Genomic DNA, 25821 nt, shown 5'->3' with positions numbered 1-25821 from the left:
GACAGCGCCCAGGCCCAGAGTTCAAGCCCCATGACCAACCAAAAAAAAAAAAAAAGACAAAAAGTCAAAGTTGGTATTGGTGTAGTGGGTGTGGAGCTTAAATGCCTTTTCAATTTACTTCCTATTTCAGTTTCTTAGTCTGGGCCTTCTTTTTCGTTTCATTTCCCCTTTCCTTCCTTCCTTTCTTTCTTTTTTCATATCTTTTTTCTTTCTCTTCTTTCTTTCTTACCCCCTCCCCCCTCTCTCTTGCTCTTTCTTTTTCTTTTTTTTTTTTGTGCTGGTCCTTTACTTAAACTTAGGGTCTGGGTGCCTGCCTGAGTTTTTTTTGCTCAAGGCTAGCATTCTCCCACCTGAGCCAGCTCTACTTCCAGCTTTCTCAGCCTCCTGAATAGTTTACAGGTGTGAACCACTGGCATCTGGCCTTCTGTTAAAAATATTTTTTCCCCTGTACCTCCTCTACCCTGTCTCTGTGGAACAGATGAAGGATAGAGAGGGGGGGGGGGGGAAGAAGAAATAATTCTTACTTCTCTCACAGGGAATGGGAGTTAAAGACTCCGAATGGCAGTTCCTTCTTGTAGCCTTTATATTTTCTGAGGTAAGAAACTTTATACATGGTCATTTCCTGATAATATCATGTAAGAACTTCAATTTTTAGACAATAGGTTTGGGTAGGTAAAATGGGTGAGGACTATCCAAAACACGGATAACTTTCAGGATTTAATTTTTGTTATATGTGCCTTTGATTCTTCCTGTCTTTTTGAGGCAGGATAGCCTAGGGAAAATGAGGCATGGTAAATGGATGCCAGGATTCAAAGATTCAAGCTTAAAGCTTGTCCATCTACTTCCCATAGGATTAAGGGAATAAAGTCATTTGGGGGAAATGAAGCTGGATAGACTAGGAAAAATGAGGTACAGTCAGCTAACAGCAAATACAGGAGATATTCCTTCATGTACTTCCCTTAAGATTAAGGGAACAAAAGTCATTTTGGGGAAAATGAAGCAGGATAACATGGAAATTGAGGCTTGGTGTAGGCAAATCAGAACTATGGTATCTAAAAACTTAGAAATGCCATCTTTGCTTCAAACAGAGGCCACTGAATGCCTTCTTTCCGAAGGGATGCATTTCTCACCCAAGAATTCCCAACTGCCCTACAGGAGCCCCACTATGCAGATAGCAGGGCCCATGTGTCCTGTTTCAAGGATAAGGATCCGTTTTATGGCAGGATGCATTCTTACCTGGTATACCAGGTGTAGTTAAAGCAAAGACAAATCACCTAGCTTTGCATAACTTAAAGCCAGGCCCCCTGCCTTTACCCTATAAATATTCAACAGCCCAAGGAGCTGTGTGTCTCTCGGGGTGTCTCCTTATGTCCGTGTCTATGTCTTTGTGTCTCTATGAGAGCACTGGCACTCTGCTAGAGTGTGTCCCTGCCCTTCTGTTTGTTTGTTTTTTTTGTTGTTTTGTTTTTTTGTCTGTTTCCTTGCTTGTTTACTTCATAAAGCTCTGCCAATTTTCCTACCATTGTGACTTGTCCAGAAATTCTTATTCTATGATCTAAATCAAGAATCCTAAGAGTTCCTATATTTAAAGTGAAGCTTCACTAAACCTCACCTCTCTCCAATGACATTTTTACTCCTTTAGAGTCTGGCATCATTTCAAGGGGGAGGAAAGATGCAGATTGCCCTTTTATGCCCCTTATTCTTGTAATTCTTTTTTTTTTTGGGGGGGGGGGGGTCCGGTAGTGGGGCCTGAACTCTGGGTCTGGGCGCTGTCCCTCAGCTCTTCAGCTCAAGGCTAGCGCTCTACCACTTGAGCCACAGCGCCACTTCCGGCCTTTTTCTTTTTGCTTATGTGGTGCTGAGGAATCGAACCCAGGGCCTCAGGCATGCAAGGCAAGCCCTCTACCACTGAGCCACCTTCCCAGCCCCTTATTCTTGTAATTCTTGCATACTTGTATGTAAATATATATATTTATTTTGCCGGTCCTGCGGCTTGAACTCAGGGCCTGGGCACTGTCCCTGAGCTTCATTTGCTCTACCACTTGAGCTACAACACCACTTTCCGCTTTTTTCTGTGTATGTGGTACTGAGGAATCGAACCCAGGGCCTCACGCATGCTAGGTGAGCACTCTACCACTGAGCCACCTTCCTAGCCCACTTATAATTTTTTGTAAGCCTACTTTCTAGGTTGCATATTTTGAGTCCGACCTTTTTGTTATTTGTTAAAAAAAAAAATCACATTATTTTCATATCTCCTCATCCTTCCATCCTGCGTCAATGTCCACACGACTCCCCTAAACAAGACTATGCTCCCAGTCTCAATACAAATGGACCAGGCCTTCGGGCCTCCGAAGATGACGCACTTCCGGCCGACGGGGCGGGGGAGGGCGCGGGGAGTTTGTGTGTGTGGGGGGGGGGGGAAACATACAAGGAGGTGGGGCCTGGGGTGGGCGGAGCGTTGTTGAAGGGCTCGTGGCGTGAAGCCGACCTTTGGCGGGAGCAGCGTGTGGGCGGGGCCCCCTGCCGGTGCCCGCCTGTGAGGAGCGCGCGCGGCGCGGGGCGGGGCGTAGCGTCCAGACGGCGGGGCGGGACACTGACGCCGAGGGCGGCTTGGAGAGGTTGTTGTCAGTGCGGTGGCGAGCCGCGGGTTCTGGAGCTGTCGGCATCTCCTCGCCACTTCCGTGGCTCCAGCCTTGGCCATCTCTTCAGCATTTGGCGTCGCCGCTGGCGCCGCCTTCAGATTCGCGGGCCGCCGTGGGCCGCGGAGCCCATGAAGACGCGGGCCCCGCCGCCGCTCCCGCGGCGTCGCCGACGTCCTGGAGCGCTGCGAGCTCGCGTGGGTATGGCTGCAGCATGAACGCCAGGTCGCCACCGGAGCCGGAGTGGAAGGTGGCGATGCCACCGGAGGCGGGAGCCATGCGGGAGAAGCGCGCCGGCGCGCAGGCCGCGAGCGGCAGCTGGGTAAGCGCTTTGGCGGGTCCGGGTCCCGAGCCAGGCGCGTGGGCTGAAGGCCGCGTCCGGGTGGGCAGGGCTCCGGGGTCGGAGTGCCGGTCCTGTCGCCGCTACGCGCCCTCCGGACGACTGCTTGAAAGACAGCACTTTGGGCGGCTTGGGGTTTGGTTTGTTTCTAGAGGCGCTAGAGCTGGGAGGGTAAATGTCAATGATATGGGTATCTCAGAGCTCGCCATCTCTGCGCCACCTGGTGCGATTTCGGCCCGAAATGTGAAACAATGCCCGCCCGTCGCGCCCCGCACTCCCGCGGAGCTCGCTGTGGAGGGAGGCTGCGCCCTCCGGGCTTCCGTTTTCTGCCGGCGGTCGAGCACAGCAGGCGACCGAGGGGAAGCTACCGACCGCCCCGCGAGGAGCAAGTTCAGAATGCCGTCTGTCGTGTTGCTCAAGTTGAGGTGACTGACACACAGCACGGGAAAGCTTGCTTTCGTTGGCCCAGGTTTAGCGGAACAGGCCTACTTGGCTCACGGATTTCTCTATTTTGTTTCGTGTGTGTGTCTCTGTGTCTCTGTCTCTTGTCTCTGTGCTGGGACTTGGACTCAGGACTTGGGCACTGTGCCTTAGCTTTTTTACTTTTTTACTCAAGGTTAGCGTTCTTTCTACTCCACGTCTAGATTTTTGGTGGTTAGTTGGAGGTGAGAGTCTTAAATTTTCTGCCTAGGCTACCTTTGAACCAGGATTCTCAGATCCCAGCCTCCTAAATAGCTAGGATTACTAGTTACCTTGATTTTCTTTCTTTTTGGACGGTCATGGGGCTTGAACTCGGGCCTGGGCGCTGTCCTTGAGATCCTTCAGTTCAAGACGAGCGCTCTACCACTTGAGCCACAGCGTCGCTTCCGGTTTTGTGGTAGTTTATTGGAGATGAGAGTCTCGCCGACTTTACTGTCCGGGCTGGCTTTGAACCTGGATCCTCAGATCTAAGCCTCCATTTTTGTTTGTTTATTTGTTTGTTTTTGGGTCCGGTCGTGGGGCCTGGGCGCTGTCCCTCAGCTCTTCAGCTCAAGGCTAGCGCTCTACCACTTGAGCCACAGCGCCACTTCCCGCTTTTTTCTTTTTTCTTATGTGGTGCTGAGGAATCAAACCCAGAACCTCAGGCATGCAAGGCAAGCGCTCTACCACTGAGCCACCTTCTCAGCCTAAGCCTCCGTTGTAGCTAGGGTTACAGGTGTGAGCCACTGGCACCTGGCAGTGGTTTCTTATGGAGGCAAATGAAACAAAGGTTTTGTCTTTTATTTTTATTTTTATGTTTTTGCTGGTCATGGGGCTTGAACTCTAGGCCTGGGCGCCAACCCTCAGCTCTTAAGATCAAGGCTAGGGCTCTACCACTTGAGCCACAGGGCAACTTTTGGCTTTTTCTGTTTATGTGGTGCCGAGGAATTGAACATGGGGCTTCATGCATGCCAGGCAAGCAATCTACCACTGAATTACCTTCCCAGCCCTCCTCCTTTTTTATCTTTTTTTTTCCAATCCTAAATTTCAGAGGAGGAAGAGATTAGTTTAGGATCAGAAATACAAAAAAAAAATTAATGATGAATCCATATTCAGACATCATAGAGAATTTTGTCCAAAGGGAAAGAAAAGGAAATTATGGAAAAAAATAGTTGTCATCAGCTTTTCATTTTTAAGTTTACTTGTGCCACAACTCCACTTCTGGCTTTTTGAGTATTTACTGAAGATGAGTTTCATAGATTTTCTTGCCCAGGCTGGCTTCCAACTGCAAACCTCAGATCTCAACTTTCTGAGTATAGGATTAGAGGTGTAAGCCCTTAAGGTCTGGCTGCCTTTATTATTATTTTTGTTGTCGTCCGTCATGGGCCTAAACTCTGGGCCTGGGCGCTGTCCCTCAGCTCTTCAGCTCAAGGCTAGTGTTCTACCACTTGAGCCACAGCGCCACTTCTGGCTTTTTCTGCTTATGTGGTGCTGAGAAATCGAACCCAGGGCCTCATACATGCAAGGCAAGCACTCTACCACTGAGTATTATTGTTGTTACCATTATTATTATTATTTGCCAGTCCTGGGGCTTGAACTCAGGGCCTGGGCACTGTCCATGAGCTTCTTTTGCTCAAGGCTAGCACTCTACTTACCACTTGAGCCACAGTGCCATTTCTGGCTTTTTCTGTTTATATGATACTGAGGAATAGAACCCAGGACTTCATGAATTCTGGGCAAGCTGTCTACCACGAAGTCACATACCCAGCGTTTAGTTTTTAAACACTTAAGTGATTGCAAGTGTGTGTGTGGTGATATGAATTCCATTACCAGATTTAGGAGGGCAGTAGGAAGAGCATTAAGTAGGGTGGGGCCTGCAGAGCTGGCTTGTAATTCTGTTACTACTAGAGCAGTGCCACTCTTGACTGCGTTTTGGCACAGCCTTGCCATTCATTGGCTAATCTATACAATGAGGACATAATAATATTTAAGACTCTTCCTGATTTACTTTTTGAGAAAGCTCTGGAGGCTAGGAAGGTGGCTCAGTGGTAGAGCACTTGCCTTGCATGTATGAGGCCCTGGGTTCCTTCCTCAGCACCACATAAGCAAAAAAAAGCTGGAAGTGGCTCCTTGGCTTAAGTTGTAGACCAATAGCCTTGAGCTGAAGAGCTCAGGGACAGAGCCTAGGCCCAGAGTTCGGGCCCCACAATGGACAGGAAAAAATAAAATGGAAAGATTATGTTGTAAAGAAAGGGGAATTCTAGTGAGGTCATCTTTAGCCTCTATACAAGACTAAACCATCAGTTACCCTTGTCTTCCTTGAGTTGCTGAACAGTAATTACTAACCAGAGGTCAAGCCAGTAACTTGACATGTAGCTTCTTTCACATCTTCCTATTCTTACAACAACCAGATAATTCCTCTTCATTGACCTGTTAGAGATTTCAGGGTTTTGTCTTCTTTTCCTCCTTCTGGTGGTTCATTTCTTTAGCGTTTTTGACATTAGACTTTGACAATTGCTCACCTCCCATCAATCTGCCTTCCACATTGTTGACTGATGAGTTATAACATTTAAACATGTATATGTTTAACATCAATAATGGTGTCCTTGTTTCCATTGGATCCTTATGGTTTACCAAAAAACAAAACAAAAACCTCCCAAGAGGAAGCATTATAAAGATAATGATTACGTAAGTGTACTTTACCTTTATCACCTGTGTTACTTGGCTAGGTTATATAAACTCTCCTAATGTGTGGGAATTCAGTTGCAAGAAGCCATATTTTGAAAGGTCCAATTGAGAATCATTATTGGAGAGCCAACAACTGGAGGTGGGCTTTTATCACAAAGACCTGCAGCTCAGAATGGAGCCTTGACCCAGCTTTTAAAGACAAAATCTACATGTTTGGGGTGAAGATCCAAATCCAACAGAAACAGACCATATAGAGAAAGCTCATGGGTCAGCTAAACTTTAGGACAACAGTTATAGTTGAGCAGATCCAACCATTAGAGAGATAATAACAAAGCTCTCTTGAGGCTAAACAGCATGACTTCTGCAATTCAATGATTAGCTTTTCTCACCTTTATGCTTTTCAGAGTTGGGTGGAAAGCTCCCTCCACACAGCAAGGCACCAGGATGGCTGTGAGACCGAGGCCATGTTACTTAGACCTAGTCTCCCTACTTCACTAATAAAATGTTTAATTCATAGAATTGTGGGGGTTGCTGTAGCCCTCAATAAGTAATTATGTATTGTTCTCAATATTTTTGTGTGTGTGTGTGCTGGTCCTGGGGACTGAATTCAGGACTGGACACTATCCCTGAGCTTCTTTTGCTCAAGGCTAGCACTCTACCACTTGAGCCACAGCACCATTTCAAGCTTTTTCTTTGTATGTGGTACTGAGGAATCAAACCCAGGGCTTCATGCATGCTAGGCAAGCACTCTACCACTAAGCCACATTCCCAGCCCTGTTCTCACTGTTTTTGTGTGAGTTTTGCCTGGTCATAGTATATGTACCTTCAGTGATGAAAGTAGCCACTTCTGTTTTCTTATTTAAAAGAGACTACATCCCAATCTAAAAATTAATGTTGCTAATTTTATGTATTTAAAGCAGGAAGGGTTTTTGTTGTTGTTGTTGTTTGCTGTTGTTTTTTCTTTGTGCCAGTACTGGGGCTTGAACTCAGGGCCTTGCACTCTCACTTGGCTTTTTATTTTTAGCTCAGGGCTGACACTCTGTCTCTTGAGCCATATCTGTGCTTCTGGCTTTTTGCTGCTTAATTGGAGTTGAGAATCACATGGAATTTTCTTCCCCCAGGCTGGCTTCCAACCAATACTTAGATCTCAACCTCTTGAGAAACTAGGATTGCAGGTGTGAGCCACCTGGCTAGCTGGAAGTTTTAAGGGATGTTTGCTTAAAGAAACCCAGTTTTAGTTTATTCCTTATTCTTTCTCCTTTAGATCCTGATAATATAAGTTTGGGCACAAATAATTGTTGGCGAGACTCTTCTTTTGCCTGAGAGTGGGTAAAGCTGGTGTTGATAAGCAGCTAAAAATACTGAAGAGTTTTCTTGGTGTTTGTTGTAATTAGTTAACATATACAGGGATCAGTACATATTCTTAGTTTGTAGAAACTGAGAAAGCAGTAAATGCTTTTACTTGTAGGTGTTCATATCATATGCCAGTACTCCTGCTTACAGTACCTTTCGGTGGTGTGTCCTGTAGTTCTCATTATCTACTTTCATTTTGATAATTTCTTTATTGCTTGGTTCCTGGAATATTCATGGTTTCATGTTATTTGATACTGCTAATAATCATAGGGAAGACTGCTCACATATAGGGAATCTATTTAGAATTTTTTCTATCTCATCAGCAAAGAAGTGATATAGCTTAATTGGGCTTGAACTCATGGCCTTTTTTTCTGCTTGCAAAGAAGGCATTCTACCACTTGAACCACACCCCAACCCACAATCTGAAAAATTAAAAGGAATGAAGTAGTTCCTTTATGAGATCATCTCTGCCTAGAAAAGAGAAGTGTGTATATCAAGTTAGCTCTCATTTCATTGTCCTCTGTTGCTCTATCATTTGCTGTGCAGACACAACACATTTTGAGATTTTTTTAAATCAGAATTATTTGTTATTAAAAGTAGATTTTCCAATATGCACGCCCTTCATAGTCAAGCAAAGGTAAAGTTTATCAGGTACTAGAAATTGCTCTTGTTAAAGAGCACCAACTCCTCTCCTAGGGCCAAAAAGTAATACAATATAAAAGCCAGGCCTTCATTTTGTAATTGTCTCTGTTCTAAAAATTTGGGTCAGACTCCTACTTAACTCAGTTTGTAGGCATATTAATCATCCAAAGAGAGTATGAAAATCTGGTGATAGCTAACCTGTCATCCAAATTCAAGGCTTGAAGATAGAAAGATAAGACTAATTGGAGTATTGTTGTCAGTTTTCTCCTTCCTTTCCTCCCAGTCCTGGGGGCTGTCCCTAGCTTTTTTTTACTCAAGGCTAGTACTCTCACTCAGTCACAGCCTTTCTATAGACTTCGGTGCTTAATTAGAGATTAGAGTCTCTGGGACTTTCTGGCCCTGGCTGGCTTCTGACCTCATATCTTGGTCTAGCTAGGATTACAGGTGTGAGCCATCACCCAGCCACTGCCAACTTTATAATGACTGCTTCTGCTCCAGACCCCACAAGAATCTTAGTTTCAAGCCATTTTCCCAAACCTTTGATCCCAGGAATCCTAAACCTGCAGTTAACCTTGGATTCTAGGAGCCGTGGAGCCTCACAGAAAGAACAATGACCAAGTAGGAGCTGTTGTCTCATAAGAACTGAACCATCCCTTCTAGCTGGACGCTAGTAGCTCATGGCTGTACTCCTAGCTACTTGGGAGGCTGAGATCTGAGGATTGTGGTTCAAAACTAGTCCAGAGTCAAGACTCTGATTTCCAGTAAACTATTCAAAAAAGCGGAAAGTGATGCTGTAGCTCACACCTTGAGTACTAAGAAGCTCAGGGACAGCACCCGGGCCCCAGGACTGGCAAAAAAAAGAAAGGAAAAGAAAGCCCCAAACCAAAAAACTTCTTAGTCTATCTTGTAGAACTGAAATGAGCTACTGTTTGACCTAGACTGCTTTAATTATGCATATCTCTTGCCTTCTATTCCAATTTCAATGGCATACATAAATGTAAGTGCACATTAAAATTCTTTTTAATTCACAATTGTCAATATATAGAAATTGAATTTATTTTTATTCATGTTAATGAACATTTTGCTTATTTCTACTTTTTTTTTTTTTTTTTTGTCGGTCATGGGGCTTGAACTCTGAGCCTGGGCGCTGTCCCTCAGCTCTTCAGCTCAAGGCGAGCACTCTACCATTTGAGCTACAGCACCACTTCCGGTTTTCTGGTGGTTTATTGGAGATAGGAGTCTCACGGTCTTTCCTGCCCGGGCTGGCTTTGAACCGCGATCCTCAGATCTCAGCCTCCTGAGTAGCTAGGATTACAGGCGTGAGCCACCAGCGCCCGGCTTATTTCTACTTTTCAACTATTATAAATAATACTATGAACATGGATATACAGATGTCTCTGAAACCTTGCCTTCAATCTTCTGGATATATATCCAAGAGAATTATTGGATTGTAGAGTAATTGTGTTTTTATTATAATAGTATTTTTTTAAAGAACTACTGAACCATTATTCCATACGAGGTATACTATGTATCATTTCTACTAGTACTGTACAAGGGCTCTAGTTTCTCACCAATACTTGTTACTTTTGGTTTTGCTTACATGGGCATACGCACACATGCAGGTACTAGAGCTTGAACTCAAGGCCTAACCATTCTTCCTTATTGTTTTGTTGGTGGTGGTTGTGGGGCTTGAACTCAGGGCCTACATGCTGTCCCTGAGCTCTTTCACTTAAGGCTAGCGCTCTACCACTTTGACCCATAGCTCTACTTCCTCTCTTTAGGTTTTTTTTGCTTGTTCAAGGCTGGTGCTATACCACTTGAGCCATAGTTCCACTTCTAGGGGTTTTTGGTAGTTAATTGGAAATAAGAGTCTGATTGACTTTTTCTGCCCTGGCTGGCTTCAAACCTCCTGTCTCAGATCTCAGCCTCCAAAGTAACTAGGATTATAGGTGTGGACCACTGGCACTAAGCTTTTGTTTTGTTTTTGATAGTAGTCATTCTGTTGGGTATTAAGTTTGATGTACATTTTCCTAGTGATTAGTATGTTGAGCATCTTTTCATGTGCTTGTTGACCATTTGTATGTCTGTCTGTCTGTATATGTACACATGTGCATGCATGTTAGGCCTGGAAAATCTAAAACCTGACCTGAAAAGAATGACAAGCAAAAAAGGGCCAGACATTTTCTTGCTCATCTGGCATCTTATTGTGATCTTCAAGTCTCAGCCTCCTGAATAGCTAGATAATTACAGGAGTGAGTCACCAGGGCCTGGCTAACTTGGTATTTCAAATATCAGACATTTAGAATTTATTTTTATTTTTTTGTAGTAGCAAGTATTTTTACAGCTTTTTTTCTCCTTCATTTTCTTTTGTTTTTTGGGTCCGGTCGTGGGGCCTGAACTCTGGGCCTGGGCGCTGTCCCTCAGCTCTTCAGCTCAAGGCTAGCACTCTACCACTTGAGCCACAGCGCCACTTCCGGCTTTTTTCTTATGTGGTGCTGAGGAATCAAACCCAGGGCCTCGAGCATGCAAGGCAAGCGCTCTACCACTGAGCCACCTTCCCAGCCCCTCCTTCATTTTCTTTTGTGCATTTTTATTCGCTTATATTTTTTATGGAGGAGGCAATTGATTGCCGTATTTCTACTCCCTCTATGCTCTTTCCCCTTCTTATTCCCCCCTCCCCAAATTTAACAGGCTTCATTGTTTATTTTCATAGTTGCAAAGAATCTATTTCAACCACTCTTTCATCTTCATTTTGTTTCTTTTTAGGCTTGAATTCAAGGCCTTGTGCTTGCTAGGCAAACATTTAGCCAGCTGAACCACAGTTCACATGTGTTGAAATTCTTTTTATTTATTTTTGGTTGGTCATGGGGCTTGAACTCTGGGCCTGAGCCCTGTCCCTGAGCTCTTTAGCCCAAATCAAGTGCTTTACCACTTGAGCCATAGCACAATTTCCAGTTTTCTGGTGGTTAATTGGAGATAAAGAGTTTCATGGACTTTCCTTGCCCGGTCTGGTTTTAAACCGAGATCCTCAGGTCTCAGCCTCCAAAGTAGCCAAGACTATAGGCATGAGCCACCAGCTCAATTAGGGCCTTCTTTGTGGTAGTGAATTCCTTACAGAAGGAAGAATTTAGCCCTCTTTTGTCTGTTTGCCTCTGTCATTGTCTCCCCACTTTTTCCCTTATTGTTCCTTTTTGCCTTACTCTTTTTGCTTTCTACCAGCAAGAAAGGCTTGGTCAGATAATAAGCTTGAGGTTATCCCTGTGAGTCTCTAGAACCAAAAGTCAATAAAATTCTGTTATAAGTTACCCATCTAAAACAGACTAACACACTCCCTCCCCTCCCCTTGCACTCTCCCAGTTTTTCCCTCCCATCCTCATTCACAAGTTTTATATTATTTTCAACATAGTGTTTAGTGAGTACCACTGCTACTTTGTCCCTCCATTTCTGTTTCCGCCTTACCCTCTCAAAGACAGATAAACAAGACAAAAAAGAAAAAAAAACAACAAAGCATAAACCTTGTTTCCATTGAAATTTTAAATTTTGATACAGTCCAGTTCTCTAAATTCAGTTGCTTGTGTTTTGGGTGTCACATACAAGAAGTCATTGCCAAGTGTTATATTTTGTCACTAAGAATGTTAAGGGGCTAAGAAGGTGGCTCAGCGGTAGAGTGCTTGCCTTCCATGCATGAGTCAAGCACATAAAGAAAAAAGGCCAGAAGTAGCACCTTGGCTGAAGTGGTAGAGCACTAGTCTTGAGCTGAAGAGCTGAGGGACAGCACCCAGGTCTAGAGGTCAGCCCCATGACCGACCAAAACAAACAAACAAACAGAATGTTAACATTTTATGCTTTGATCTTTGATCCATTTAAAAAGTTTTATGCTCAGAGTATAGCTCAGTGATAGCACACATATTCAGTATTTGTAACGCCCGAAGTCATTTGTAAAAGCTAACCAGAGTTACCTGTTTTTATTTTTCCTTTTTAAAAAAATCATTCATCTAGCTTTTTTCGAGTCAGATTCTGACTGTAATGCCCAGGCAGGTGTGGGACTCCTGTGCCCGAGTGATTCTGCCACCTCAGCCTCAGTAACCTCCCAGCTGCCCAGTAGCTGGGACTAAAGAAATGACACCCAGGCTCTCATTGCCCTTGTGATGCCTTTTTTTGATCCAGTCTACCTATTTGTGAAAAAATAGGCATATGTATGTTTACAGTTGTATTTTCTTGATAATCTCATTTTTTTGTCAATATTTAGTGTTATTTATTTATTATAACTTTTTTTTGCCAGTCCTGGGGCTTGAACTCAGGGCCTGAGTGTTATCCCTGAGCTTCTTTTGCTCAAGGGTATGCTCTACCACTTGAACCACAGTGCCACTTCAGTCTTTTCTGTTTATATGGTACTGAGGAATCGAACCCAGGACTTCATTCATGCTAGGCAAGCACTCTCCTACTAAGCCACCTTATTATGACTTTTAAAAATAGTATCAAAGCTGAACTCAGGACCTCAGTTTCTTTGGTCAGTCCTGGGGCTTGAACTCAGAACCTGGGCACTGTTCCTGAGCTTTTTTTTGGGGGGGGGGAAGGTCCGGTCCTGGGGCCTGAACTCTGGGCCTGAGCGCTGTCCCTCAGCTCTTCAGCTCAAGGCTAGCGCTCTACCACTTGAGCCAGAGCGCCACTTCCGCCCTTTTTCTTTTTTTTCTTATGTGGTGCTGAGGAATGGAACCCAGGGCCTCGAGCATGCAAGGCAAGCGCTCTACCACTGAGCCACCTTCCCAGCCCCCTCCTGAGCCCCTTTTGCTCAAGGGTAGCACTCTATAACTTGAGCTACAGCGCCCCTGCTGGCCTTTTCTGTTTATGTGGTGCTAAGGAATGGAATCCAGGGTTTCATTCATGCTGGGCAAGCACTCTACCACTAAGCTACATTCCTAGCTCTCTCAATTTCTTACTTGCTTTCTTGCTTATAGCTAACTCTTACCACTTGAGCCATGCCTCCATTGTGGCATTTTGCTTGTTAATTGGAGATGAAGTCTTGAAGAAGACTTTTCTGCCTAAGCTAGTTTTGAACTGAAAACCTCTAGATCTCTACCCCCTGACTAGAATTGCAGGTGTGAGGTTAACAAGCTGTACTTTATGGCAAATTTTAAATACCGTTTTTGGATCTCTTTCTTGTCCATAAATATGTAAGTACAATAGGAAACAATGTAGTATTTACATATAGCCTAGACATATTTTCCTATATACTCTAATCAGGATGGGGAAAGACCAGCCTAAAGACTATATAACACCTTAAATCATTTGATACATGACAAGACATTCTTCTCAACAACAGCCAAGGCCATCTGCCTGTATTGATAATTTTGTATGGTCCACAAATGATGTTATATTCAAATGGCCAGTGGCAGAAAAAAGACTCCCCACATCTGAAATCAATACCTAATACAAAGTACATGATAATTGTTAAATTTTTCTGGTTTTTGTTTTTCTCTAAATACTCACAGTCCACAGTTGGTTGAATTTACACATGCTTCTTTTCTTAACCCATTCTGTTCTTTTTTACCTTTTAATTAGAAAGTCCCGTTCATTTGCACTTAAAGTTACTATTGTTCCAGCTATGTAGAAGGTAGAGATCAGGAAAATTTTCATTTGAGGGTTTGTAAGTTAGGTAGCAAGAAACTTATCTCAGTTGGTGAGACTGGTGGCTTGTGCCTATGACCCCAGCTATCTTGGAGGCTATAGTTAGGATCTCTATTTAACCTTATCCCAGGCAAACACTAAAACTGAAAAATAAAGCAAAAAATGCTGAGAGTGGGGTTCAATCAGTATTTTTCCTGCCTAGCAAGTGTGAGGCTCTGAATTCTAACCCAATACCACCAAAAAGTTAAGTAATTATGTAAGGAAAGGCTACTCATTTGTCATTTTGTTCTTCATTTTCTGTATCTCATTTCCTCTATTTCTTTTTGGTATTGATTGATTGATTAATTGACTGATGGATTGCCAGTCCTAGGGCTTGCACTTAGGGCCTAGGCACTGTCCCTGAGCTTCTTCTGCTTCTTCTACCACTTGAGCCACAGCACCACTTTCAGCTTTTTCTGTATATGTGGTATTGAGGAATGGAACCCAGGGCTTCATATGCTAACACCTGGCACTTGTACTTCAAGGAACTTATCCTGAAACATTTAGAATTACAGAAGTATTATTTATAAGGTATGTATACATTGATTATGTGTAAATGTGAAAGATTGTTACTTACAAGAGGCTTGATGAAACAATTGTGCTATTACAATATGGTGAAATAATAAACTACTGTTAAAAATTATGAAGGCCAGGCACCGGTGGCTCATACCTGTAATCCTAGCTACTCAGGAAGCTGAGATCTGAGGATCATGGTTCAAAGCAAGCCCAGGCAGGAAAGTCCGTGAGACTTATCTCCAATAAACCACTAGAAAATCGGAACTGGCACTGTGGCTCAAGTGGTAGAGTGCTCGCCTTGAGCTGAAGAGCATAGGGACAGTGCCCAGGCCCAGAGTTCAAGCCCCATGACCGACCAAAAAAAAAATTATGAAGTAGCTATATGTTACTATTGTTATAAATGTGGTAAATATGTGTAACTTGGCCTCATGACAGTGTTAGTCCATTAAAAATATATTTGTATAGTATTACAGTTTGGCTCTTGAATGCTTAGGTATTAAAGGTTAGTCCTAGTTCATGGTACTAGTAGGAGGTAGATCTTAATAGAAGGAAGGTACATTATTGCAGACATGGCTTTGAAGGGAAAATTGGGACTGTGGACTTCTCCTGGCCTCATCATGAGGGGAGCATGTTCTCTTCCATCATAATCTGCTGCCTCATTACAGGTCCAAATGCAACAGGCCAACTGATCATGAACTGAAACCTCTAAAATTGGAGCAAAAAAAAAAAAATCACCTCCTTTTTCTTAGATGTATTGTGTCACATTAATAGAAAGCTAACTTTATAGTTTTCTAGTCTGTGGTATTTTGGTTTAGGAATATTCAACTTGTACTTGTGATCCTTTGCAATAGTCGTCTTTGTATTTCATCATTGAAGAGTATATATGCAGCTATTTCTAAGTATTCTCTCTCTCATGCTCTCTCTTGTATGCTCTCTCTTCTTTCTCTTCCTTGCCTTCCCCCCATCCTCCTCCCCTCATCCAGGAGCTTGATCAGGGCCTAGGCACTGTCCCTATTCTTTGTTTTTGTTTTTTCCCTCAAGGCTAGTGCTCTGGCACTTGAACCACAGCTCTACTTCCAGCTTTTTGGTGGCTAATTGGAGATGAGAGTCTCATGGACTTTCCTGCTTGGACTGTCTTCAAACCATGACTCTCAGATCTCAGCCTCCTAAGTAGCTAGGGTCATGGGTACCTGGTTATATTCTTTAATTTTAAATGCAGTGTTAGGATTACATACTGATTACTTTTTAAGTATATTCTCTCAAATAAGATGTCTTAAAGGAAAATTTTGTATCTAGGACTGATAATATACTGCCCTCTGTCCTCCCCCTTTAAATTCCTAGAAATTCATAGAAAGCAGCTGATGATTCTCTAGCTGAAACGGCCATATTATTTGTCCTTCAGCCTTGGCTACCTGTAGAGAGAGAGAACTCAGGCTGTGGAGGGGAGGCAGAACAGCCAGGCATTGCACATCATAGGGAAGTAATTCATTTGCTTCCATGCTGGCAAGTTGCTGGTGTTTACCATGTACTTTGATCTTTAAGTTGAGGATCATGTGTGGGACAAAGGGGAGCAGCCACTTTCATCTTTATCTTTTTTCCAGCAAACAGAACAGATGATCTGAGTGAGAAAAGCTCTGTCCTAGTTCATCTGTGTTTCTGAGGTCATGTTGTCAGGTCAGGAAACAAGCATTAGAGTGTGTGCTCTTTTGCCCATATGCACGGTAGCCAGGCCATGCTTCTTAGTGTAAGGAACAGGGTGAGTAGGCAAGTGAAGGCCTGCACTTGCTTACATAGGAACAGGCTACAGCTCATTCCTGCTACCTCTTCAACAAGAGTAGTGGAGGCTGCCTGCCACATTTAGGTGCTAATTCTATTTGTGGAGAATAGGCGCTCTAAGAAAAGCAACATATTATAATGGATACTAGTGTACACTCTGGAGGAATGTGCCTGTCTTGCTGGAATGCCAGCTCAGACATTTATTTGTATATAATTGAGCATGTTACTTAAACACTGCATCTGAGTTTGGCCTTCTACAAAATGGGGATAATAATAGTTTCTGTTTTAAAAAAAAATGGTAGAAGAGAAGAAATATAACAAATAGGGTTTTTTTTCAATAGGGTTTGACATGTCTGTTGTTGCTGTGTTTTCAGGTAACTTTGGCTTGAGTATTTCTCTTGTCTTTTGTAATACTGTTGCTAGCTTATATCCTTGTCCACCAGAGTGTCAATTTCTATTAGTTATATTCCATGAAACTAGAGCAAGGATCATTTCTTTTTTCTTTTTTTTTTTTGGGTCTGGTCGTGGGGCCTGAACTCTGGGCTCAAGGCCAGCTCTCTACCACTTGAGCCACAGCCCCACTTCTGGCTTTTTTCTTTTTGCTTATGTGGTGCTGAGGAATCAAACCCAGGGCCCTCATGCATGCAAGGCAAGCGCTCTACAACTGAGCCATCTTCCCAGCCCAAGGATCATTTCTTTTGTTGCTATTTGTCCTTCATTTAACTGATACTTAGTAGACTTCATGAAGTATGCATTTAATGTTTATTTGCAATTGACTATTTTCACTATTTTTATTTTTTGGTTCATGTCTGAGTCTAGCCCAATCAAAAGCAAGGGACCATCAGAAAAAGAAAAAAGATGGGGAAATGGTGGCTTAAGTGGCTCTGAGTTCAAACCCTAGTTCCTGGGAGCTGGGGAGGAGAAATCAGTTCTAGTAGACTGGGTGTAGTGGTTCATGCCTGTATTCTCTAGAAGCAGAGGGCAGGAGGATCAGGGTTGTGACTAGCCTGTCCAAAGTTAGTGAAACCTCAAAAGTCAGACATGATGTTACACACATATAACTCCAGAGATGTAAGAGATACAGCTAGGAGGATCGCCAGCCCAGGTTGGCACTGGACAAAGATGATCTTGAAACCCCATCCAAAAAGGAAAGGAGATTTGGGTGACTGGTAAGAGCATGGCTAGCAAGAATGAGGTCCTGAGTTCAGATCCCACAACTGCCCCCCCCCCCCCCCAAAATGTTAAAGCTTTGGCCATATACACTCTTCTCCCACTCTTTAAATTTTTTTATTGTTACTTAAGATGTTAATACAGGTGTTGTATCATTTCACAAGTCAGGTAATGAGTACAATTTTTTTTTGTCTGTCCTGGGGCTTGCACTAGGATGAACGAGGGTTATAGGCGTGAGTCACCAGCACCTGACATACAGTTCTTTTTGGATAATGTTACCCTTTCACTTTACCCCAGTTTCCCCCTCCCATCTCTGTCACAAGTTGCATAGTTAATTTTCCACACACTGTATGTTGAATACTATGACTGCATTTGTTTACCCTTCATCCTTCCACATCTGTGCCCCCTCAACTTGTCCCCCTTCATAGACAATCCAAAAACAACAAAACTTACATTTCCATTTGCTGGAATTTGATTTGATAAATGGTATTTTAAATGTTCAGAGTTACACCTTTGGGTTCCTCCCTTAAGTGTATCCTCTTTTAGTCTATTTGTGTGTAACTGCATAGAGCACTATGTAAGTTGTCATAACCAGTTGTATTTTAGATCTAGTTTCCACATATAAAGAAAATGTGTGCTGTTTGTCTTGCTGAACTTGGCCTACCTCATTTTATATAATTTATTCTAGGTCCTTCCTGCAGAAGACATTCTTTCTAACGGACATATAGAATTCCACTGTGTTAGCCAGGCACTGGTGGCTCACACCTGTAATCCTAGTTACTCAGGAGGCTGAGATCTGGTTTGAAGCCACAGGGACAGGAAGGAAAGCCGTGAAACTCTTGTCTCTAATCAATGACCTCCAAAAATCCCAAGTAGAGCTGTGACTCAAGTGGTAGAGCAAGAAGTTAAGAACAACCCCCAGGCCCTGAGTTCTACCCCCAGGACAGAAATGTGCACGCATGCATGTACACACACACACACACACAGAGTGGTACATATACATAGTGATTATATTTTGACACTGCAAGATACTCTAGGCTTCTTGAGTATATTTCCTGTCCCAGTTTCAGAATTGGTCATTCCTCAGGAGTTCCTTTTCTTGGAGAATTATATTTGAAACCAAGACCTCATACTAGATATTTATATCACTATTAAGTTCTTGGGGTGTCAAAACTTTATAGATTCTCTCAGCTGATGAATAAGGAAATGACTGTGTATATAATGGGCATTTATACTTTTTTTCCCCATTAGTCATGGGCTTGAACTCAAGGCCTGGGCGCTATCCCTGAACTCTTTTTGCTCAAAGGTCTACAACTTTGAGCCACAGTACCACTTCCAGTTTTCTGGTGGTTAATTGAACATAAGAGTCTAATGGACTTTTGTGCCCAGGCGATTTTAAGCCATGATCCTCAATCACAGTCTCCTGAGTAGCTAGGATTACAGGTGTGAGCCACTGTCACCTGGCTATAAATATTTCTATATGTTCAGCTACAAAGGAACTTGTAAAAATGTTTTCAGCCCTAACTCAGTATAACATGTATCCTCTTATTTATTTGTAACTTTCCCTTGTAGCAGTGAGAACATTAGCTCTCATCATCAGCCCTCCCCAATTTCTCCTAATTGGTTGATTCCAGTCTATAGGTTTAATGGTTTCATAATTGTCTAACTGTGTCCCTCTGAGGAATGTTTGTTGAATAAAGTTTGTCTTAAGTCTTACAGAATCTATTCCCCAAATTACTTGAATTATTACTTTTCCCTCCACCTCCTTTCTGAGGTTACCTTACACATTTAATACAATCATATTTTTTGGGTCACATTCTGCTTTTCATCCTGGGACTCCCTGGCCTACTAAATCGTTTGTTTGTTTCTGTGTTTGTTTTTAATTGAAAACCAGAGGTTCAGAACTTGTAGGATGTGTCTAACTTGAGGCTGCAATTTAGGGCAAAGCCAAGGAAGGCCAGCAGTCTTCTAATCCTAATCAATTTACATGGAGTTCCTTTCTTTCTATGTATGAAGCATTGTAGACTGCTTATGGATTAGTTGAATTCTATAAATGTATAGAAGGATTTGACTACTTATCTACCCTTCTCTACTATTATATACACTCCCAAGACGTACTTGCTTAGTTAGGGAACCTGTAATGAAGGGTAGGTCTAAGGGAAACTTCCACAAGGAATAACATGGTGCTCCTAGCCATCCCTCCTTCATCTAGACGGTACATTACCATGAATTTGCTAAGTTAAGCCAAAGTGGCTTTTCCCAAAACTTACACAGCTGAAGACAAATCAATAGTTACTTTAACTGCAGATTCCACAGGGCTTTTTCCTGTTCTCCAGTTGCCCCTCTGTAGACTGACAGAGTAACCCTGTAGAACTGGGCTGGACCTTGGGAACAACAACAACAAAACAAAAAACTTTGCCCCCATGCTGCACCAACTCCTATCTCTTTACCTCTTTTTAAAAATAGCTTTCTTTCTTTTTTAGCTACAAGGCTTTGGCCGACCAAGTGTTTACCATGCTGCTATTGTCATCTTCCTTGAATTCTTTGCGTGGGGCCTGTTGACAACTCCAATGTTGACTGTAAGTATTGTTAATCTAGGTTTATATGTCTGGGTATGTATGTGGGAGTAGCTCTTGATAATGATTTAAGACTACATGTTCAAGTGTGATGTTTCCACAGTTTGGTCTGTGAAACACCTAGAACAAAACACCTACCTATATAAGTATTCACAGGTAGCACTACACTCCCATGAAGTCAGTGTTAGGGATGCTGTTATATGAATGGACTGTATATATTTAGAAAAGCCTTTTAGATATCTTATAAGAAATATAAAACATTGTCAAAGGTTATATGTTCTTTCTTTGGATGTTAGTGGCCTTTAAGATTTCACTAAGTCAGAGATTGGTAAATATTTTGTAACAATGAAAGCAAATAATTGTAAGAATGTCTATATTTCTGATACCTTGTCTGTGACCATTTCTTCAAACTTAGTATTGAGAAAACTGAGTATCTAAGAACTTGGATATCTGATGTGTGGTGTGGTTAGAGAAAAGCTAACTACCAAAGAAAATACTAGAGGACTTAGGGCCTACTAATAATTTAACACTTAATTTTCTTTTTTTTAATGTTTTTTTATTGTGAAAATACTGTACAGAGGGGTTACAGTTACATGAGCAAGGTAATAAGTACATTTCTTATCCAGCATTGTTGGCTCCTCCTTTGTTTTTCCCCTACCATCCCTTCCCTCTCACCTCCCAACGCCCCACCTCGCAACACTTAATTTTCATAGAGACTTTGTTTTTTGTTTTCGGTGTCAGTACTGAGCTTTAACTCAGGACCTGGTTACTGTCCCATTAGCTTTATAACTCAAGGCATTCTACCACTTGAGCCACAGCTGCACTTCTAGCTTTTTGGTGGTTAATTTAAAAGATAAGAGTTTCATGGATTTTTTTTTCCCTGTCCAGTCTAGCTTTCACCACAATCTTCAGATCTCAGCCTCCTAGATAGCTAATTATAGGTATGAGCCACTGGCTGGCCCAAAGTTTCTTTCTTTTTTTTTTTTTTTGCATCAGCCCTAGGGCTTGAATTCAGGGCCTGGACACTTTCCCTGAGCTGGTTTTGCTCAAGGCTAGCGCTCTACTACTTCAGCCTTAGTGCCACTTCCAGCCTTTTCTGTCTATGTGGTACTGAGGAATGAAACCTAGGGTTTCATGCATGTGCTAGGTAAGGACTACCTACCACTGAGCCACATTCTTGCCCCTCTTTTGTTTTTAAAGATGGATAATAAAAAAATACCGCATTATATACATTTGCTGCATTTTGTTTATCTCTTCCTGTCCTAAGGAACACTTTATTTGCTTTTACCTTCCATGGCTTGTGAATAATGCTGCTGTGAACATGGGAATATAAATATCTTTTCCATCCCTACATTGAAATCTTTTTGGAATGTGCCCAGAATTGAACTGGATTTCTGGATCATAGCATAATTCTATTTTCAATTTCTTGAACAGCTACTGAACTTTATTCCAAAGAGACCATACCATTTTAGATTGTTATCAACTGTAGACAAGGGTTCTGCATTTTTCCTTTACTTGCCAACACTTGTTATTTCTGGGTGTTTGGCTGGCCTGGAGCTTGACCATGATCCTTGGGACTCCCAAGAGCTACGATTATAAGCCTGTATGACCGTGTTTAACTTTGGGATGGGGTGTGTGTGTGTGTGTGTGTGTGTGTGTGTGTGTGTGTGTGTGTGTGTGTGTGTGTGTGTGTGTGTGTGTGTGTGTGTGTGTGTGTGTGTGTGTGTGTGTGTGTGGACTTTGGGATGGTGTGGGGGGGGTGTGGGGGGGGGCTTTGGGATGGGGGGGGGGTGTGTGTGTGGACTTTGGGATGGTGTGGGTGGGTGTAGGGGGGCTTTGGGATGGGTGTGTGTGTGTGTGTGTGTGTGTGTGTGTGGACTTTGGGATGGTGTGGGTGGGTGTGTGGGGGGGGCTTTGGGATGGGGTGTGTGTGTGTGTGTGTGTGTGTGTGTGTGTGTGTGTTTTGCCAGTCCTGGGGCTTGAACTCAGGGCGTAGATACTGTCCTTGAACTTCTTTTACTCAAGGCTAGCACTCTACTACTTGAGCCACAGCCCCACTCTAGGTTTTTTCTGTTTATGTGGTACTGAGGAATCAAACCCAGGGCTTCATTCATGCAAGGCAAACACTCTACCACTAAGCCACATTCCCAGCCCTAACTTTGTTTTTGATAGTTTATTTTCTAGAACAAATAAGGTGGATCAGACCACTCATTTCAATAATTTTTTAAAAAGTTAGATTACCATACATTTGTAATATGAGGGGGTATTATAGCTGTATTTCCATATGCTACACTGTGGCCAAATTCTCCTAATAATTGGACTTTTGTTTTTTGTTGTTTTGTTGGTTGTAGGGCTTGAACCCTGGGCCTGGGCTCTTTCCCTGCGCTCTTTAGTTCAAAGCTAGTGCTCTACTACTTGAGCCATAGCACCTCTTCCAGTTTTCTGAGTGGTTTATTGGAGATAAGAGTCTCACAGAGTTTCCTGCTGGGGCTGGCTTTGAACCATGATCCTCAGATCTTAGCCTCTTGAGTAGCTAGGATTACAGGCATGAGCCACCAGCGCCCAGCTGTTTTTGTTTTTAACATTGTTGGTTCTTGTCCTCTTACTCTCTCTCCCACTCCCCCTCAGTTTTACATTACAAAATGAAGTGTTTCAAATACAGTTGTCCCTCGCTATATCACAGTTTACTTATTGCAGCTTCATTGTATCACATGTTTTTTAAAAGAAAATCATAAACGGTGATCCCTTACCTGTTGATCCCTTACCTGTCGCAGGAGCTATGTTCCAGAGACCCCTGCAATAAGTGAAAATCCACAAAGTAGCGATAAGTGAACCATGATACAGAGAGAGACGACTAATGCTGCTACTTCACAGATTTTTACCTATTGCAGGGGTCTCAAATCTAACTTCTATGGTAGGTAAAGGATCACTGTAGTATCTTTCTGGTGGGATGTGTTCTAGTGGTTCCTTATTTGTTTTAAATAGTAAATTAATTTTAATTGCCCCCTCCCCCCCAAACACTGATGTACCTTCCTTCTAACTGCCCAAAGTAGGTAAGTTGTAATGTTTTCTGTGCCCCTGGTAGACACTGGAATGCATTTTGCAGCAACCTGAAGTGCTGTGACAGTGTTTTTGTGGTTTCTAAGCAATTATGTGCATGCATAAATTTGGTTAAGGTGAAGGTCTAGGGCTGGGAATGTAGCTTAGTGATAGAGTGCTTGCCTAGCATGCATGAAGCCTTGGGTTCAGTTCCCCAGTACCACACAAACAGAAAAGGCCAGAAGTGGTGCTGTGGTTCAAGTGGTAGAGTGCTAGCCTTGAGCAGAAGAAACTCAGGGACGGTGTCCAGGATCTTGAGTTCAAGCCCAAGGACTAGCCAAAAAAAAAAATAAGTATGAGGACTGAGTTGCTAGCATCATGTTGTAAAATGATTAAGAAGTGGCTGAGTTAGTAGATGTGCTCATTCTCTTTTCCTGGGCCTCTTTGGAGTTACTAAATTAAGCTGACTGTCCTTCACTTTTTAACCCTTTATACTTCTCACCAGAGTGCTAAACTGATTCAATTTTTTACTCATCCTCCATTTTGAAGAAAACACCTGTTTTCCTAATATATGCTATTTTCTTGTCTTTTTTTTTCTCTGTTGTCTTTTTATAGTTGGACAGAAAAGTGATCATGTTTGGCCCCTTGGCAAAGAAGGAACATGATTAGGGCTTATTTCTTCAGAGCTTTAGGTCATTTTTCTTCTTTTCATGTTGGAGTTTGCTCTTGCTCAATTTCTTGTACTTGACATCTTATGTGACAGATAATACATGTGTGCTGTTTGTTTTCCTTTACTATAAAACAGTGGACATCGTTTTCTTGCTTCCATTAAGGTGAAATAAAAACACAGCACAAATAGACCACTGTTGATTCTTTGGAAATCCAAAGCATCAAGTATCTATTAATATTTTGTTTAGTCTGACTAGCCCTCATTCTGGCAATAATTAGGATCAATTTGGAACAGTGCAAAGCAGCTTACCATGTACATTTTTCTCCGTGAGATTTCTTGCCTTTATTATACGGCCTTGGTCTAGCTTAACATTTAAGTTTGTTCATTAAACACTATTGGAAAGGTCTCTAATGCACAAAAACAAGTTTATAAGATTTGCCTCACACTGTAGCCTTACCTTCTAGTAGTAGTTTTGTGGTGATAGTGTAGTAGTAGTAGTAATAGTAGTAGTAGAGAAAAAGGAGTTTCTGCTTTAAAATGACCTTTTTTTCTGCCTGGCGCTGGTGATTGTCACCTACAATCCCAGCTACTTGGGAAGTTGAGAGCTGAGGATCCAAGTTTGAAGCCAGAACAGACAGAAAAGTCCATGAGACTTTTATCTCCAATAAACAAGCAAAAAGTGGAAGTGGATATGAGACTTAAGTGGTAGAGTGTTCAGCCTTGATGATTGACCAAAAAACCCAAGTGAAAGTGAGAAGTCATGAGTTCAAGCCACAGTATCAGCACAAAAATATAAAAGAAAATTAAGTTAAAATTTAAAAATTACCTCCTTCCTTATTTTAAGTCCCCGGCTGACATTATACTCTCTAGTCAAACAAGATATACTTAATGTGCTTATGAATAAAGAATTTCAAACGGTAGAAGGCGGCATTGATCTTACTAACTTATTTGTTGAATTGAAACCCTGTTGTACAATTTCTTAAAAATAGTGGCGCTGTAGCTCAAGTGGTAGAGCGCTCGCCTTGAGTTGAAGAGCTGAGGGACAACGCCCAGGCCCAGAGTTCAAGCCCCACGACCGACCAAAAAAAAAAAAAAATAGGATTTCAGCCAGGCTGTCCTGGTGGCTCACATCTGTAATCCTAGCTACTCAGGAGGCTGAGATCTGAGGATCACAGTTCGAAGCCAGCCTGGGCGGGAAAGTCCATGAGACTCTTATCTCCAATAAACCACTCACAAAACCTGAAGTGGTGCTTTGTTGGCTCAAGTGGTAGAGCACTAGCTTTGAGCTGAAGAATCGAGGGACAGCACCCAGGCCCAAAGTTCAAGTCCCATGACCGACAAATAAAAAAATAATAATAGGATTTCATTTCTTAAGACTTACAGATTTTCTTTTGAAATCGTAGTAGATTGAGAAATTCAGCATTTCCCACAAGTCCTTGTCAGGTGATGATATGAAAAATCCCAGCACCCTGCTGCCACATTCAGTTCTTTCATCTCTTCCTCCCAATTGACTCTAAAGATAATGTGCTCATTCATTCCTTCATTCAGTGAACATACTGTGTCTTGTCTGCTCCTTGGTTGTTTTATTGGCCAGCCATCCTGTCTCCTTCACTTAATCATTGTTTCTTTTCAGTAGTTAGAGTGCCTGCCATGGGATAGGACAATACTAGACATTATTCAGATACTTTGTAGACTAATTTGCCTCATGTGGAAAGGAAGTAAATGGCCTATGTATAGTCACATGATATTTTGTTTTATGGAATCACAAGACTCATTGATTTTGGTAGTTTTCTTGTTGCTATTGCCCAGAATTTGCCTGTTTATGTACATTATAATTATTAAAATTAGATGTGTACCTTCACTAAGTATCGGTAATATGTCAATACTATTTGTTAAATTTGCTTTCTCCTGTATAGCTGGCTGCTATGCAGTAAGGAACATTTACCAAAACAGATTCAGTGATCTTTGCTTGGCATTACTTTTGTTTCATTGTTACTATATGTTGTAGTCTGTCATGAATACTTGTGTATCAGACAAACAAGTTCCTTAAGATCTAATCAACAATAAAATTATATGAACTGGAAATATAAGATAAGTTATTAGTGGATCATCTTGTCCTAAAATTTGTCATATAAAACATTTTGGTAGCCAGGTGCCAGTGGCTCACACCTGTAATCGTAGCTCTGAGGAGGCTCAGATTTGAGGATCATGGTTCAAAGCCAGCCCAGGCAGGAACGTCCTGTCAGTCCATGAGACTCTTACCTCGACTTCCAAAAAACTGGAAGT

General features: G+C 42.4%; 1 protein-coding gene across 1 annotated transcript in view; it reads left to right on the top strand.

Moving 5' to 3' along the window:
- The first annotated feature begins 2580 nt into the window (after positions 1–2580).
- The window catches only part of Mfsd14b (major facilitator superfamily domain containing 14B), a 49179-nt gene continuing 25938 nt past the window's right edge, over positions 2581–25821 (top strand). Inside the window, exons 1-2 of the mRNA XM_042686839.1 lie at positions 2581–2961; positions 19734–19829. Of these exons, the coding sequence (XP_042542773.1) occupies positions 2854–2961; positions 19734–19829 (204 nt within the window). The 5' untranslated portion in view covers positions 2581–2853. The remainder of the gene's footprint in view (positions 2962–19733; positions 19830–25821) is intronic.

This window comes from Dipodomys spectabilis, unplaced genomic scaffold (assembly GCF_019054845.1).
Source record: "Dipodomys spectabilis isolate Male_0828 unplaced genomic scaffold, ASM1905484v1 ptg000098l, whole genome shotgun sequence".
Classification (NCBI taxonomy): Eukaryota; Metazoa; Chordata; class Mammalia; order Rodentia; family Heteromyidae; genus Dipodomys; species Dipodomys spectabilis.
Note: the sequence above shows the minus strand (reverse complement) of the source record. Positions and strands in the feature narration are given on the sequence as shown.